Source organism: Nicotiana tomentosiformis, chromosome 6 (assembly GCF_000390325.3).
Source record: "Nicotiana tomentosiformis chromosome 6, ASM39032v3, whole genome shotgun sequence".
Classification (NCBI taxonomy): Eukaryota; Viridiplantae; Streptophyta; class Magnoliopsida; order Solanales; family Solanaceae; genus Nicotiana; species Nicotiana tomentosiformis.
The window spans coordinates 37,587,626-37,605,630 of record NC_090817.1 but is presented as its reverse complement, the minus strand read 5'-3'; the positions used below and the strand labels follow the sequence as shown (position 1 = coordinate 37,605,630).

Below are 18,005 nucleotides of genomic sequence, written 5' to 3'. Positions count from 1 at the left end.
AGCACGGGCAGACGTACCTGAATCTGCACAAAAATATGCGAAAGTGTAGTATGAGTACACCATAACGATACCCAGTTAGTATCAAGCCTAACCTCGGTAGAGTAGTGACGAGGCCAAGTCAAGACACCTACTAGGATAAAAGAGAACTAACAGAGTATAGCGCAGTCTAAATATGAAAAGCGAGGAAGTAAATGACAAGTAAACAGTTCAATAATGTAAGCTAACAACGGAAGTTTAAGCGGTAAAGGCAACAAAGAGTAAACACATGATGAAACAACAAAGAAATAAGTACAGGAAGTTTCAAGTAAAAACAATGAAGAAACAACAAGAACTATTCAACCAACAAGTCTTTTTAACATGGAGTGCACAACAAAAAATCACAACCGAGGTACCGTCTCGTTTTCATATTTCACAATTTAAATCAAAATCTTTCCTTATATCACTGCGTGAGCCTTGCATTTAATTTTTGAAAATCATTTTTCCGAAATAGCTACACGCATTTTAGCCCACCTTATCTCATCGCGTGGCTTCAAGTAGTTTTCCTACTAGTAACTCGCGTATCCAGCTCACCTTATCTCACCGCATGCGTATCAACCCCTTACCTTATACCACCGCATGCATATCAATATTACAAAACAATCACAACTTGCACCACAAGTTTCCATATGCCACAACTTGCCAAAAGATCAACAATACTAATATTTTCACAACAAATATCACATGGCTAAGTCTAACAAAGCATGACTTATTATCATCAAACAATGCAAGTGAATCTGTTGTGCATCGTGTTCGTGAGATCTATGCCGTGCACGTGGCTGCGGCTTCGGGAACGCGAAGACATTTCCTCCAGCTCCCTAGATTCTCAACTCAACTCTATTCGAACGCGAGCTGACGAACGCGAACGCGATGCTCAGGCCTCACAAAGGTACGCAAATGCGAGAACACAATCGCAAACGCGATGAAGGAAAAGTCCAGCTCCAATAATACACTACATGATCGCGACCCAACCTTCGCGATCACGAAGAAGGTCTGATGCACTAGAAATCAGTAGTGCCAAAGAACATGGAAATGATCCAAAACTCATCCGAAACTCACCCCGAGCCCCTCGGGACCCCGTTCGAACATACCAACAAGTCCAATAACATAACACGGACCTACTCAAGGCCTCAAATCATGCATAACAACATTAAAACCACAAATTACGCATCAAATCGAACTTAATAAACTTTTGAACTTTTAACTTCCAAAACTCGTGTCGAACCATCTCAAACCAACTCGGAATGAACTCAAATTTTACACACAAGTCCCAAATTACATAACAAAACTATTTCAATTCCCGGCACCACAATACGAACCCTATATCATCAAAGTCAACTCCTGGTCAAACTTATGAACATTCTAAATCTTCAAATTTCTAACTTTCGCTAAATAGTGCTGAAACCTTATAGAAATATTCAAATGCAACTCCGGGCATACGTCCAAGTCCAAAATCACCATCCGGACCTAACGGAACCATCAAAACTCCGATCCGAGGTCAAATACTCAAAAGTCAAACCTGGTCAATTCTTCCAACTTAAAGTTTCAAACATGAAATTCATTCTTCCAAACTAATTCCGAATCACCCGAAAATCGAAACCGGCGATACACATAAGTAATAATACATCATACAAAGTTACTCATTCCACCAAACCACCGAGCGAAGAGAAAATGTTCAAAACGACCGGTTGGGTCGTTACATTTTCCCCACTTAAATATGCGTTCGTCCTCGAACATTTCAAAAGTCGTTCCAAAGCCATCAAATCACTGTGTAACCTTACCATGTACATACCCGGGGGTGATCCCACATCACCCAAATTCATGTAAGCTTGACAACACAACATAACGGAAGATCATTGCTTCCACCTTAGCCCATAAACTTTGAAACCCAATTTCCAACATCCGAAATTCCTTACAGGACCCATATCTCGCATCTACACACCGTATAAGTCTGTACAAGCTGTATCAAGACATAACCATAACCCAAGATGTAATCACATGAGACACCACATAACTCGCATACTCGTATCAATAATTTCCGATCAGAGTAGCTACTCAAAAACAAACCTGGTACCGGTAACAGACCTTTTATCCATTAAAATCCTGTTCTAAATCTTCGCACACTACCGATGATAAAAGAAACACGTAGAAACTCATAACCACTCATCAGATCAACAAGTCATGGAGCTCTCCCTCGTTCGACAAGAACCATAGCCAATTTATAAGTCGATTAGTGACATTATCTTTCCAAATATACCATAATCAAATCCGATAGCACCCATTCTAGGTCCAATGACCTCATCTCATCAAATAAAGCCACTCTACTGACATGCCATACCAATACAACTTCATACCACAAACCGTGCAATCCGTGCACTAATAAGCAATAATTCAAATGCACCCAAAATGGAGAAATGACTCAAATGGAAGAATCGTCCCGCAAGTTAAACAGATACCACCACAAGCGCAATGCTAAGAACCCATCACACATAGTATAACCAAGACACACGGATCTCACACAAAGGATCATATTCCAACATAACTCTGCTGCAATGCGCGACCCTATCCAAGCACCGGCCTATATGAAATACCTCAAGCCCCAACGTACCAAAATCAATAACTACACCTAATTCGACATCAAGTACACGAAGTGTATGACTATAACCATGGAGGAACAGATAACATCATATACCACAAACAGGAAAGACCATAATCAAGGCTCAATCAACCACTCAACACCCCAATAACCATCTCGCTCGAATTCCGCTACAAGGCTCAAACAGAACCACATCATATGTGCATATGACCAACAAATCACAACCCCTCGTAGCATATAAGAGTAACACATAGAACATCTCAGAACACGAATGAGCTCAACTCTAACCGAATGACACACCCCTCAACACTAACAGTTCTGAGCCAATAAATTCGACCCCGTGTAGAATACATGTCCTCATTGGGCCTACCAATGGACCCCTAAATCAACTCCGGTCATCCCCAAATGGATAAATAGCCCTCCAAAAGTCCAAAATGATCTAACCATAACACGTACCACCATCTAGCTAACTTTGGCGACATCTTCACAGTCCGCAACCACGAAATAATTTGCTTCTGAGAACTCCAGTCTCCAAATCCCTAGAACACACGAATCACCATAGCTGATCACAACACTACCACCGAATGTCTAACACATCTCTCAGACATAATCATCCCACGAGGAATACTTCCATAATTCTTCTGTACCACATAGCAAAAATCTGAACATCAACAATCGATCAACCAGGCGAGTACCGCAATGCCAATGAAGCATCCGTAAGTCAAAATACAGTACGCCTTCTGAAATGCACCCTCTTCTCAGGCAATACCAAGTAGTAATAGCATTCACCTAAACATCTGAAATCATGCATATTGTTTAAAATTCATGACCTTCCCTCCAAAACTGAACTGTCACCTTGTACATGCAAATCTCAATCTCACAGGACGCACCGCATCTATCATGCCATCATATGAAACCTTTCACTTGATCCCACCCAGGAGAAAATCACAACACGCCACATACCTCTCATACTTATAGATAATATCCATCTCAAGTTGTGGCATGAATCATCGAAAACACTTCAAAGCCCATTTGCACATAACCAAGTCATTAGGTCTGAATCCCTCTTATCGACCAAGTCAAACAGGTCACCAAACCCAAGAGTATTTCCACAAACACCTGTAGAGACTCACCACATCATAAGTACCCAAAGAACCGATTATGTCCATTACCGTGCTGATCCAACTTACTACCAAGTTGTCTAATTTCTCCGAGTTCCTTCCGAATTACCCTCAAGTTGACACTTCCCTTTTCCAGAACACCACGATCCTTACCCAAAGCTCACCACAAGAGATCCTAGCATAAAACCACACCGCCCTAAGGCCCATAAGCCGTTGTATTCTCTCTTAGCACCCTAAAAGTACCACAATCGAGACACCCACTCTGAAGAGACCTTATGTGAATCTAAAACTATTTCCTTTACCTTTCTGATACTGAAATGTAGAATCCATAATGATATAGAAATACCACGAGTCTTGACACCATCAAATACAAATCTCGGATTCTAGCCATATACAAATCCTCAAAAATCCTCAAATGCCACATATGAATATTAAACTCCTTAGAACTTCCTCGAGAGTCATCCACCCTATTCAAATCTCAATTGCACCGCCAAAACGGGTCGAACAACCTGTGTCCCATTAGCACAATAACACCCCAAAAAAGTAATCCAAACCTTTAAGCAACCGAGCGAATCCCTTTACTTAGTACATTACACCTCTAAGCAACCGAGCGAATCCCTTTACTTAGTACGTTACATCCGTCATGAACAACAACCCTAAACCACTCCCAACACTTCCACATATCCATAAGGTGTAATACGTTATGCATCTTGAAATTCCTTACTCTAGTCATCCTCAAAGCCAACTTCTCAAGTAATAACCGATCCACAAGTATGCCTCAGACCGAAACCAATAAAAAACATAACCATGCAATCAAATCTTCAATAAGAGACTCCCTCACTTGGCCCAAAGCCATAGTACAAAATATCTGATAACTCACAATACCCATACTTTATTACTGCCATAATCCCGCCTTGAAATTCAACTAATTCCTTCATAAGCTCATGCAACACAACTCATAAAATACCTCAAATCACCTTCTAGGCTCGCACTCACTCTCTTGACAGTCAAGTCAACTTTCTCAACCGATCCAAACTCAAATCGCAGCACACATAACCCACTGGTAGAAAGAAGCCCTCCACACAACATCATAAGAGTCGCATATCCGTAGATTACCCCGCAGGTGATAACCCACCTGCTTAGCCTCAAACTGACATCTCTCTATGCCCTTTCACGGCCACAACTGCTACACAATCACTTAACCTTCCTGAGTCTAAACTCGTCAACAAAACATGAAAATCTACTTCGTTCCACAAATGAAATAACATGAAAGAATCTCTCAAAATTCTCATAACTCAAGACTGTATAACACATCCACATAAATCGAGCATCCAATAGTCCTTTCCACATCTCAAGCAAATTCTTCTAGTCATATTCAAACCATCTGAACACATCTCACACTTACATCATACTCGTCATATAGCCATATGATCATGCCCAACTATGCCTTATAAAAAAGATTAAGCGGTCGTTGCAAAAATAATCCGGTTCAAGAGTCTAGAATCGAATCCCACAGGGAACTAACCTATTTGCTACAACTTTTCAGTATCACTAATGATAAGCTCAGATAATTTTCAGAGTTCAAGAATTGACTTGCGAATTAACAAAATTACTTAACTAAGGAAAAATGACAATAAAAACTACCAATTAGCAAGAATGAGGTTGAATCAAGGATAAAAGAATCTAGAGTTTACGATTTTCCCAATTGTCGGATTAATTCCTGACACGTTAGCTATAATCTCGCCGTAACACTCTCTAAAGATGATGAGTTCTTTCTTACCTCAATTATCTCTCGATCAATTACGATAATTTACTAGAAGTATTCTCTCGAACTACTCTAGTTGACAATTCATACAACTCATAAATATCCCGCCAAAGTTTTGTTATCTCTAATCCCGCTTATAAATTCGAATAATTAATTTCTTAACTTACTCGAAAGTGGCGTTGTTCAAAAACAATCTAATCAAGTATTCTTTCTCAAGCAACACAAGATAACTAGATACGATTAATCAAGGGCCCTTCAATTAAGCACAAGAAATACATAGTTGAACAATTAAAGAGTAATAACGGCTCAATTATATCAAAACACAATCAAGATTTCATCCAACAATTGGTTCCATCAATCCTAGATGACAGGTTTAGCTACTCATAACTGTGTAAATAATCATAGTAATATATAAAAGCATTAAACTATAAAATAAAGGAAAAAGGAGAGAAAAACTCGAGTAATGCGTTCTTCCAAAGTATTCCGTGGGCTCTTGCCTCTCTAATGATATCTAACCCTTCAAAAACTAACTTTAAGAGGTATTTATAGGGCAGGGGCCAAATTCTACATGTCCAAAACTAGTGAGGAATTAAAATTTGCTCGGGTGGCATCGTCCGCGTGAGGCACTATCTGTGGCATCAATATTTCTGCGCGAGGCACTGTCTATGGCGCCATTGTTTCTGCGCGAGGCGCTGTCTGGGGTGCCAATAACAGTGCCCTGGACAATGCCTTGCACTGTCTATAGCCATTACTTTTCATTACCTTGCACGTCTTCTTTTATTGCTCTATTTTGTAAATCTGAGGTACCATTTCGTGTAACCTTTCTCCAATTCATGTCCAAGCATTCTTACACGTGAAATAAGCTCTATTAAGCACAATTGTCGCACAAATTAGCATCCAAACAACAAGCAAGTAGGGTAAATAACGTCAAAATATATGAAATTATCGCACGACTAAACACTTAAATGTTGTTCGCCCTCGAGTCAACCAACTAAACACTTCCTCTTCAAGGACCCAACAAGCCACACATTTACAACGCACTACACCTATGACCATGGTTGATCGCAACAATTAAGCTCTAGCATATACTGTCATAATACACTTCCCATACTTATGCCCAATTTCAGATCATCCAATACATGAATAACATATTATAACAATTCTAGCCTCGAAAACTAACTCAATATCACAATGCACCCGAGGCTTGAATACTTAATATAACAGAGAGGTCTAATAACGTTACCTATCCTTTGTGAAATCATGTGCCCTCACACCAAAACAAAAGAGTAAGCAATCCACACATCCAAATCACATGATCGAATATAATTTAAGGACTCAGACATATGAAGAAACATCACTCACTCTCTCAAAGAAGTCACATGCACGCAAAAGGTACCATAGGCTTGCCCATTATGTAAACCTCTACTAATGTAGGCCCGCTCGGTCTGAAATCAACTAGAACTTATTATGGTTGTAACGTGGGCTAAGGGATGGGTATGATATATTTGGAATATAGTGGCTAACCCTCCTACGCACTTTAACACATCACATATTCAATTTTTAAGCGCAATTCCTTCAATCAACTTCAATCATCACAAGATAGTTCACCCCAAAATAGTTTTCCTTCTTTTTTACATATTACTTCATATCACATCTACTAGCAAAAATACGAAACCTTTATTTATTCAATTATTCTTCTCTTTTTTCTTTCTTTCTTTTTTTTTTTTTTGTATTTTTTGCCTTGCCGCTAGTGGATTTTATTTAAAGTACAAGTGCACATTTCTTCCTTCTATTGGTTTCACTCAAAATCTGCCCCAAGTTTTTTCATTACTTTCTTTTAGTGCTCTCTTTGCAATTCATGTGTTTTAATAGGTCTAAGGATCAAAATGATTCAATTAAGAATAAAAAGGGATAGGCTTATAATGCGGGTGCCAAAAGAAAGGCTTATAGGCTCAAAAGGGTAACTACGGATGATTTTATTTGTGATAGACAACAGACTCAAAAAGATCAAAGAAAGCCTAACATCACTTTTCAAACCGAGCAACACCTAGGATTTCGATTCAATTCATATTCCGGGCAAGTTCTAGATTCAAATGCAATAACATGGACTATGCAAAGAACTCACTTAAAACATGGCACATGATTCACTAAGGACAGTTTCATTCGGACTCTCAATCAAATTAGTATTCACAAAGCCAAGAGATATATTAAGCATAAAGTATAAAGTGAACACAAGTCAAGTAAACGAGACATAAGAGTCATAACACACGCTATTCATTTTTACCAAGGCATCATCATATATTTAAAATCCAAGGAAGATGAAACGCATACCAGAACCTAAGTATGCAACCATCAAACAAGTCAAAATCAGGGGTATCCAAGAATCTACATAGTGCACTAGCCGAGATATCAATCAACCTCCCGCGAATAGGTACCAATTTCTCCTTGACCTCAATGTTCCACCTGGCATAAAACTCACGCAATAAGCCAAAGTTAGCCTCTCCCAGATTTTTAAATACAAAACCCAGTCCTAGTTCATGTATTCTTTCCCAAATCTGAGGATAATGAGACATCAATTTGTGCTCATCAACTGCAAAATCAGGGAAATATGAGTTGGGGCGACACTTCCTGTAAAATGCTCTCCCAGACGGGGGCACACTCTTGATTCCATACTCATGAGTCACTCTCTCTTGAGGTTGTGCCCCGGTAGAAGCAGAAGCCACTTGCTTTCCTTTACCACTATGACTACCATACGTAGCCTCAACTCTGGTCCTTTTCTTTGGTGGTGGGCCTGACGAAGTAGCCTTTTCCTTTGGTGGTGCCTTGGCCTTAGCCGGTGCCTTAGAACTAGCTGTTGGATGACCCATATTGCACGTACCTATTGCGTGAGAGAGAGACGAGGCAGTGGGATGGGATGGTAACTTGAGAAACTTGGATTTTCTTCTCTCTTTGGAAACGGGACAGTAGAGTTGGGGGAACTTGGATTCTACTGTGTGCTGTTTTGTTTTGGGGGTGAGGTCGTGTGAATGGGGGTAATTAATTAAGGAGGGAGGGGTGGTGTTGTGGTGTTAATTAATAAAAGAAGGGTAAAGAAATAATAACAAAACAAGGGACGTACCTGGGCCTTGGCGCGACATGTGGCGCAAGGAAGTGTGAGGGGCGACAACTGCACTCCGCGAGGCACCCTCAGGCACGCTAGACTTAGCGCATTAAACAGCGTGATGCGACGTGGGAAGCACTGAAAACCTAGCGCGGGGCGGGGTCTGGGGCATTGTATGGACACTGCCTCGCTAGGCAACATGAGGTATGCAAAACTTACCTTTTGGACTTCACCTCGCGATGGCTCAATGTTTTCTTGTTTGTTTTGCACCTTTTAACTTGTTTAGGACACTCGAGCACATCTTCCTTCCACGTAGCTCCACAACCTATAACTTCACACAAACCTCACTTGTTATTCTGCCTCAATATCAAACAAATAATCTCAATCTCGAGTTGTATAACAACACTAGATCTCCGGGTTTGAAGTTCCTATCTAGAATGTGCTTATCATGCATCATCTTCATCTTTTCCTTATACAATTTTGTATTCTCAAACGCCTGGAACCGGAACTCCTCTAGTTCATGTAACTTTGTAACTCTACTTGTACCTGCAGTTTCCATATCCAAATTCAAGTGCCGCAGTGCCCATAAGGCTTTATGCTCAAGCTCCACCGGAAGATGGCATGCTTTTCCAAACACCAACTTGTACAGAGACATACCAATTGGAGTTTTAAATGTTGTGCGGTAAGCCCATAACACATCATCCAACCTCCTTGCCCAATCAGTCCGAGTTGCATTCACTATCTTGGTCAGGACACTTTTGATTTCCCTGTTGGACACTTCCACTTGCCCGCTCGTTTGTGGGTGGTAAGGTGTGGCAACCTTATGGAGAACTCCATACTTTTCAAATAGCCTTGCGAACGCTCTATTGCATAAATGAGTTCCACAATCACTAATTATAGCTCTCGGAGTGCCAAACTGTGTGAAAATATTTTTCCTTAGAAATCCTATCACTCCCTTGGCATCATTTGTTGGAAGAGACACTACTTCAACCCATTTGGAGACATAGTCAACTGCTACCAATATGTACTTGTTACCATACGAGCTGACAAATTGTCCCATAAAATCAATCCCCCACAGGTCAAACACTTCCACCTCTTGAATTGTAGTCATCGGCATCTCGTGACGGCGAGATATGTTATTGGTCCTTTGGCACTCATCACAACTTTTCACCCAGGCATGGGCATTCTTGAATAAAGTCAGCCAATACAAACCCGATTCCAACACCTTCACAACTGTCTGAATTCCTCCATAGTACCCACCATATGGTGAAGCGTGGCAAGCCTGCAAAACAGAAGATTGATCTTTCTCGAGGATACACCTCCGAATCATGTTATCCACACATTTTAAAAATTAAAGGTTCATTCCAGTAATAAGCTCGACAATCACGAAAGAACTTTTTCTTTTGAATCAAAGAGAGTTCATAAGGTACAATACCGCTAGCCAAATAGTTAGCAATATCAGCATACCAATGTGTCTCCTCTATTGCCACTGCTAGTAATTGTTCATCTGGAAATGTCTCTATTATATCTTCAACCTCTACTTTTTTTTCAGCTCCCTCCAACCGTGAAAGGTGGTCTGCCACTTGGTTCTCCGTTCCTTTCTTATCGTAGATCTCCAAATTGAATTCTTGTAGCAAAATAACCCAACGGATCAAGTGTGGCTTTGACTCTTTCTTGGTTATCAAGTACCTAAGTGGTGAATAGTCAGTATAAACTATCACTTTTGAACCTATTAAATAAGACCTGAATTTGTCGAATGCAAACACCACAACCAACATCTCTTTCTTAGTCACGGTATAATTGAGTTGTGCACCGCTTAGCGTTCTACTTGCATAGTACATTTGGTGCACTATTTTATCCTTTCGCTGTCCCAAAATTGCTCCTATAGCATAGTCAATCGCATCACACATGATCTCAAACGGCTGCTCCCAGTCGGGTGCAACGATGATTGGTGCAGTCACCAGTCTCTTCTTCAGATCCTCAAATACTAACCTACAATCATCAGAAAACACAAAGGGGTGATCCTTTTCAAGCAGTTTACATAAGGGATTAGCAATTTTAGAGAAATCCTTTATAAATTGTCTGTAGAAACCTTCGTGCCCAAGGAAACTTCTTACTGCCTTGACCGAAGTGGGCAGTGGCAACTTCTCAATCACGTCAACCTTAGCATGTTCGACCTCAATACCCTTACATGACACTCGATGTGCCAAAACTATGCCTTCTTGTACCATAAAATGGAACTTCTCCTAGTTCAACACCAGGTTTGTCTCCACACACCTTTTCAACACTCTTCTCAAATTGTGAAGACAGTCATCGAATGAATTCCCCACCACTAAGAAATTATCCATAAAGATTTTCATAATATCTTAAACCATTAAGTGAAAATGGCTAACATACACCTATGGAAAGTGGCCGGTGCATTGCATAGGCCAAACGACATTCTCCGAAAAGCAAAGATGACATACGGACAAGTAAATGGCGGTTTCTCTCTATCCTTAGGGGCTATTGTGATTTGATTGTACCCCAAATATCCATCCAGAAAGAAGAAGTAAGGCCTTCCTGCCAATCTATCCAACATTTGGTCAATGAATGGTAGGGGAAAGTGGTATTTCCGAATGACAGTGTTTAGTTTTCTGTAATCCATGCAAATTCGCCAGCCCGTGACTGTACGAGTAGAGATCAACTCATTATTCTCATTTTGTACAACAGGCATACCACATTTCTTTGGAATACATTGGACTGGCCTCACCCAGATGCTATCCGAGATCGGGAAGATGTTGCCCGCATCCAACCACTCAATCACTTCGTTCTTTACCACTTCCTTCATATTCGGGTTCAACTTTCTTTGATGTTCCCTGGAAGGTTTGTGCCCCTCTTCCAAGAGATTCTTGTGCATGCAAAAGGCCGGATTGATAACCTTTATGTCTGCCATGGTCCAACCAATAACAGTCTTACATTCCTGTAACACCTGTAGGAGTTGTTCTACCTGTACAACTAACAAACTAGATGAGATAATAACAAGTAAAGTAGAGTTAGGCCCTAAGAACGCATACCTGAGGTGAGCTGGAAATGGTTTCAGGTCCAACTGTGGTGGCTCCTCTATTGAGGGCTTCACAGGTGGTGTTTCTCTTTTTTCTAAGTGTAGTGGCTCGAACTGGGGTCCCCTTTTCTAGAACCCTTGACCTTCGAGAGCCATAACTTACTCTGCCAACTCTTCACCATCCACATACTCCAAATTCATCAAGCAAGCTTCTAATGGGTCTCTGACATTAAGGGTCTCATCCTCCTCTTGTAGTATTACATTAACAGCCTCCATTAGCGAATAATTTGCAAATTCACTGGGCCTCCTCATAGATTGTTGAACATTGAATATTATTTCTTCATTATTCAACCTCATTTTCAGCTCTCCAGTCTCACAGTCAATCAATTCTCTCCCAGTGGCTAAGAATGGCCTTCCCAAAATTATGGGTATTTCTTCGTCAACTTGACAGTCAAGAATAATGAAATCAACAGGAAATACAAACTTCCCCACTTGGACGAGCACATCATCAAGAATTCCTATTGGCCTTTTCATTGTGCGATCAGCAAGTTGCAACAACATTGAGGTTGGTCTAGCTCTGCCAATGCCTGATTTTGTGTAGATTTCCAAGGGCATCAAGTTGATACTGGCTCCCAAGTCACACAATGCTTTAGCAACAGCATTACTTCCAATTGTGCATGGGATAGTGAAACTACCGGGATCAGACGATTTTTGAGCCATAGGTCTTGTTACTACCGCACTACAAGTTTGAGCCAAAGTTACAGTAGACACGTCCTGGAAGTCAAACTTTCACGACATCAAATCCTTCATCATTTTAACATAACCTGGCATTTCCCTCAAGGCATCCATTAGTGGAATATTCAATTGAATCTGTCTGAGCATTTCCATGAATTTCTTGTATTGATCATCTTTCTTTTGATTTGCCAACCTTTGAGGGAATGGTGTTGGAATTAGCTTCTGCCCACTGCCCTGTGTCTTTTCCTAATTAGAAGCCTTTTACAATACATGTTCTGGGAGCAGTTCAATTTCCTTGGGCCTTTGTCAACTTGTGCTTGTTTAATTACAACCTCTGTGAGCTCCATCGACTCATCGATCTCGAATGGAACTGGAGTAAGTGGCACGACATCTCTATTAGATTGAGCAACTTCTTGCTATTTGTCCAAATCCCTTCCATTCCCGAGATTTACTGCTATTAACTGATTCAGGTTTTGTTCTTTTGGATTGATGTTTGTGTCTGCAGGCAATGTTCCTTATGGACGATTGTTCAAAGCCATGGACAACTGGCCTAACTGAGTTTCAATGCCTTTAATAGCCAACTCATGTGTATCTAACTTTTCTTGCATCCTTCCATTTGTACCAATGATTTGTTGCAGCATACCCTTGATTTTTATTATATTACTATCGTCATGTCTGGTCACCTGCTGTTGATGAGGGTGTTGGTAAGCCAACTGTTGTTAGTACTGCTGATTGTAACTCTGCTGCCTTTGATATGGCATAACTTGGCTTTGTGGTCGTGCTCCCCCAGGATTGGTATTGTATTGTTCTTGGGTTGGTCTGTACTGCTGATTTTGAGGTCCCCATTGCTGTCCACCTTGCCTCTGACGTCCAAAATTATTTACGTAATTCGTGTCTTCTTTGAAGCCATGGTTATCATTTTCTCCACTCCAAGAGAAAACATACGATTGATTGATGTAGGGAGTGCATAGGCCTCCATTTGTTGTGTCAACAATATGAACCTGTTTCGTGCCCATCTCATCAATTTTCTTTGTCAACAAGCTCATCTAGGTCATGAGAGTGGCTATGTATTCTGCATTTGTATTGTTTGGGTCAAAAGCAACATAATGCACTATTGGAGTGAGTGTTGTATCCCTCACCATCTAGCCTGAATTTTGAGCCATCTTGTCAAGAAGAATCTTACACTCTATGAATGATTTGCTCAAGAATGCATCTTCGGCTGAAGCATCTACATTGGCCTTCAGACTGTCTGCCAAAACCATATAGAATCTCCGTCCTAGTATTTGATCCGGGATGACATGGTCTGGGCACTTCACCAACATACACTTAAACCTCTCCTAGGTTTCTTGCAAAGTTTCAGTTGGTTTCTGCCTGAACTGCAATATCTTATCAATTTCCCTTGCAGTTTTGTTAGGTGGCTAGAACTTGTTTAAAAACTATTTGACTAGTTCCTCCCATGTAGCAATGGAGTTTATTGGGAGCAAATTAAGCCTAGTTTGAGCCTCCCCAGTCACTAAGAAAGGAAATATTAACAATCTGATTGCTTTGGGTGTCACGTTCGACTGTCTTTGAGTGACACAAATTGATAGAAAATTCTTCAGATGTTGCTGTGGGTCTTCGATGTAAGACCCAGAGAACAACCCTTTGTTCTGCAGCAAGTGCAACATGTTGTTTGTAATGTTAAAAGTCTCAGCTTGTATCGGAGGGACTGCAATTGTAGTTGCCAGATTGTGAGCAGTTGGTTACGCCCAATCATATAGAGCAGCCTCCGGCACCAGGGGCGGTACAACTCTGATGTTTGGGTCAACTTGATTATTTATATTGTTCTCGTTGACGTTCTCGACGTCACCCATTTCAATTTCGATTTGTTCGTTCTGTTTTAGCTGTTTGCCCTTCTTGTTAGCCCGATTCAATGTCCTGAATGCTTTCTCGGGATCTGATAGACCTTCAAATAGTTCACAGGTTCTCAACGAGCTTCTAGGCATGCACATGAGACACAGAAGAATTCAAACGTGAGAATTTCAATGGAAATATTTTTAGCACCATAGAAAATTGATCTAAACTAAAAATCTTAGCAATTCTTCTAAGTTGTAATGAATAACACCACTAGTTCCCCGAAAACGGCGCCAAAAGTTGATCACTTCCAACAATGCCCTATCAAAAAGACTAAGCGGTCGATGCAAAAATAATCTGGTTCAAGAGTCCGGAATCGAATCCCACAGGGAACTAACCTATTTGCTACAACTTTTCAGTATCACTAATGATAAGCTCAGACAACTTTCATAGTTCAAGAATTGATTTGTGAATTAACAAAATTACTTAACTAAGGAAAAATGACAATAAAAACTATCAATTAGCAAGAATGAGGTTGAATCAAGGATAAAAGAATCTAGGGTTTATGATTTCCCCAATCGTCAGATTAATTCTTGACACGTTAGCTATAATCTCGCCGTAACACTCTCTAAAGATGATGAGTTCTTGTTTACCACAATTATCTCTCGATCAATTACGATAATTTACTAGAAGTATTCTCTCGAACTACTCTAGTTGTCAATTCATACAACTCATAAATATCGTGCCAAAGCTTTGTTATCTCTAATCCCGCTTTTAAATTCGAATAATTAATCTCTTAACTTACTCGAAAGTGGCATTGTTCAACAACAATATAATCAAGTGATCTTTCTCAAGTAACACAAGATAACTAGACACGATTAATCAAGGGCCCTTCAATTAAGCACAAGAAATACATAGTTAAACAATTAAAGAGTAATAACGGCTCAATTATATAAAAACACAATCAAGACTTCGTCCAACAATTGGTTCCATCAACCCTAGATGACGGGTTTAGCTACTCCTAACTGTGTAAGTATTCATAGTAATAACTAAAAGCATTAAAATACAAAATAAAGGAAAGCGGAGAGAAAACCTCGAGTCATGCATGCTTCCAAAGTATTCCGTAGCCTTTTGCCTCTCTAATGATGTCTAACCCTTCAAAAACTAACTTTAAGAGGTATTTATAGGATAGGGGCCAGATTCTACATGTCCAAAACTAGTGAGGAATTAATATTTGCTCGGATGGCATCGTCGGCGCGAGGCACTATCTGTGGTACCAATATTTCTGCATGAGGCACTGTCTATGGCACCATTGTTTCTTTGCGAGGCATTGTCTGGGGCGCCAATAACAGTGCCATGGACAATGCCTTGCACTGTCTATAGCCATTACTTTTCATTACCTTGCACGTCTTCTTTTATTGCTCCATTTTGTAGCTCTGAGGTACCATTTCGTGCAACTTTTCTCCAATTCATGTCCAAACATTCCTACATGTAAAATAAGCTTTATTAAACACAATTGTCACACAAATTTTCATCCAAACAACAAGCAAATAGGGTAAATAACGTCAAAATATATGGAATTATCGCACGACATCACTATCCAATCACTCACCGAGCCATAAACTCCACTTATACGGACACTACGAGACATATAAGTCCAAAAGTACATGCTCACACAACTGAAACTAATGAGCCTAAGCTGCGGTCTAAATCTGGTCTAAAGTACTCCAGACTGGCCCAACTCCAAAACATAGCAACACATCTCGCACTTCATCCATGGGACCACAAGCTGGCGATGCATGACTGATATCGAGCGCTCACATATGCATACAAGTGAGTGGAAGGAATTCAAAGAGATATGCTTCAAGCTGAATCAATGTTGCACGATAAGGAAAGAAAGACGGAAAGTTTATCCTAGATGCCCTGTAGCCTCTCGAAGATAGGTATGGACATCATCATACCGATCCGTAAGACTCTGCTGGACACTTGCTCATGACTCGTAAAACCTATGAACCTAGATCTCTGATACCAACTTGTCCCGACCCAAATTCCAACTAGTCGTGATGACACCTAACCCAACCCACTAGGTAAGCCAATTAACAATAAACCACAATATAATGATAATGATAAGAGTCAAAAATGAAATAACTGAATTTTATACAACTCCCCAAGGGCCGGTAGTACAAATCATGAGCTTCTAAGACTTAGAGTTTACAAAGCTGGTATGAAATAAATACATCATTTGTTCGAAACGTACATAAACAGATTTATAAATCTAAAGCTACCAAGAACAAAAGGAAGCAATAACCAAAACGCAGGTACATCTTCAATGCCAGCTCCTGCCATACACAGCAACATCAGCTCCAAAATCTACACGCAAGGTGTAGAAGTGTAGTATGAGCAACAATCGACCCCATGTACTCAATAAGTAACAAACCTAACCTTAGGTTGAAAGTAGAGACGAACTTGAATAACGGTCAGAGTCCAACACCAATAGCCAAGAACAACTCGTAACAATATAACAAAAGCAGTACAAGTAATAACTCAAAGATATGATGCTCAGCTCGTTAACAGTTATGGAAAATAGGCATGCTTTTCAGGTATATCAGTAAAACACAAATCTTTCACCGGAATCACCAAAATATGAGTAAATCATAAAGCTATGATTTTTCCCAAACAATTTCAACAACAGATAAGATATTTCATTCTTAGTTAGCATGAGGAAAGTACATCTCTATTCCTACATGTCAATATGCATGTGAAGTCATGAATGTCACAAAACCGTGTAGCATGAGGAAATGCATCTCTATGACTGTATGTCAAGTATGCATGTCAAATGCAATGCATCACAATGATGAACTCATGTACTCACATTCCTAGAGTACTCAATCTCACTATCTCACACTCCCACTCAACACACTCAGTCACTCAGCACTATACGACACCTACACTCACAGCTGGTATGTCAGACTCCGGAGGGGCGAATTCTGCCCAAGCGCTAATATAAGCCAACATGGCCTGCTACAGCGTGCAGCCCGATCTCATCATGAATCAATAAAACCTGCTGCGACGTGCAACCCAATCCCATCAATAATAATAAATCCTATAAGGCAAGTTGCGACATGCATCCCGATCCATAATATCTCTCAAAACATGGCCCTCAGGCCCCAACTAAGTCATCAATATCTCCAGTCTCTCGGGCTCACAAATCTCAGGCCAATAGGCCGAAACAACAATAACATGATGTGACAACAAATGATAATACATACTGAGATATGATATGCAAATGAATGAATATGACTGAGTATGTAATTGCAATTTAAGCAAATAACTCAATAGCATAGATGACCTCAGTGGATCTAAATCGAATAAGCATATAGTCTAAACATGATTTCTAACAAGATGTACAACTCATACAATCAAACAAGTAGGGAGAACATGGATGTAACAAGGTATAACAGCAAAATAAGTCCGGTAATAATTTAATAGTTGACTAAAATCATGATTCCCTCGGTGTACGCACACACGCTCGTCACCTAGCATGTGCTTCACCTCAATACATATTATATAACACAGTTCCCAAGGTTAAATACCCTCAAATCCAAGTTTAGATATGTTACTTACCTCGAACAAGCCACATCCAATATCGAGCAAGCCAAACAATACTCTAGAAATGCCATCCCGCGCGTACCGACCTTAGAAAAACTTGAAACTAGCAAAAAGCAATTCAAGAACATCAAATAATGCTAAAGGAAACAAACTCAATCGATAAAGGTTGA

The 18,005-nt window shown here is 40.2% G+C and overlaps 1 protein-coding gene across 1 annotated transcript; it reads right to left on the bottom strand.

Annotated features, from left to right (window-relative positions):
* Positions 1-9,949: 9,949 nt before the first annotated feature.
* LOC138893815 (uncharacterized) lies at positions 9,950-12,378 on the bottom strand. The gene is made up of 4 exons (XM_070178479.1): positions 11,822-12,378; positions 11,672-11,717; positions 11,141-11,604; positions 9,950-10,610 (listed from the first exon to the last, which is right to left on the bottom strand). The coding sequence occupies exons 1-4, from the start codon at positions 12,376-12,378 to the stop codon at positions 9,950-9,952; spliced, it is 1,728 nt and encodes a 575-aa protein (XP_070034580.1).
* Between the last annotated feature and the right edge of the window lie 5,627 nt (positions 12,379-18,005).

Excerpts from the sequence above, each read along its gene's own strand:
- LOC138893815 (XM_070178479.1), bottom strand. The coding sequence starts at position 12,378 with ATGGCTCAAAAATCGTCTGATCCCGGTAGTTTCACTATCCCATGCACA. Across the intron at positions 11,718-11,821 it reads GATGGTGAAGAGTTGGCAGA|AGGAGCCACCACAGTTGGAC; the intron begins GTAAGTTATGGC and ends AGCCCTCAATAG. Across the intron at positions 11,605-11,671 it reads CCATTTCCAGCTCACCTCAG|GTAGAACAACTCCTACAGGT; the intron begins GTATGCGTTCTT and ends TTAGTTGTACAG.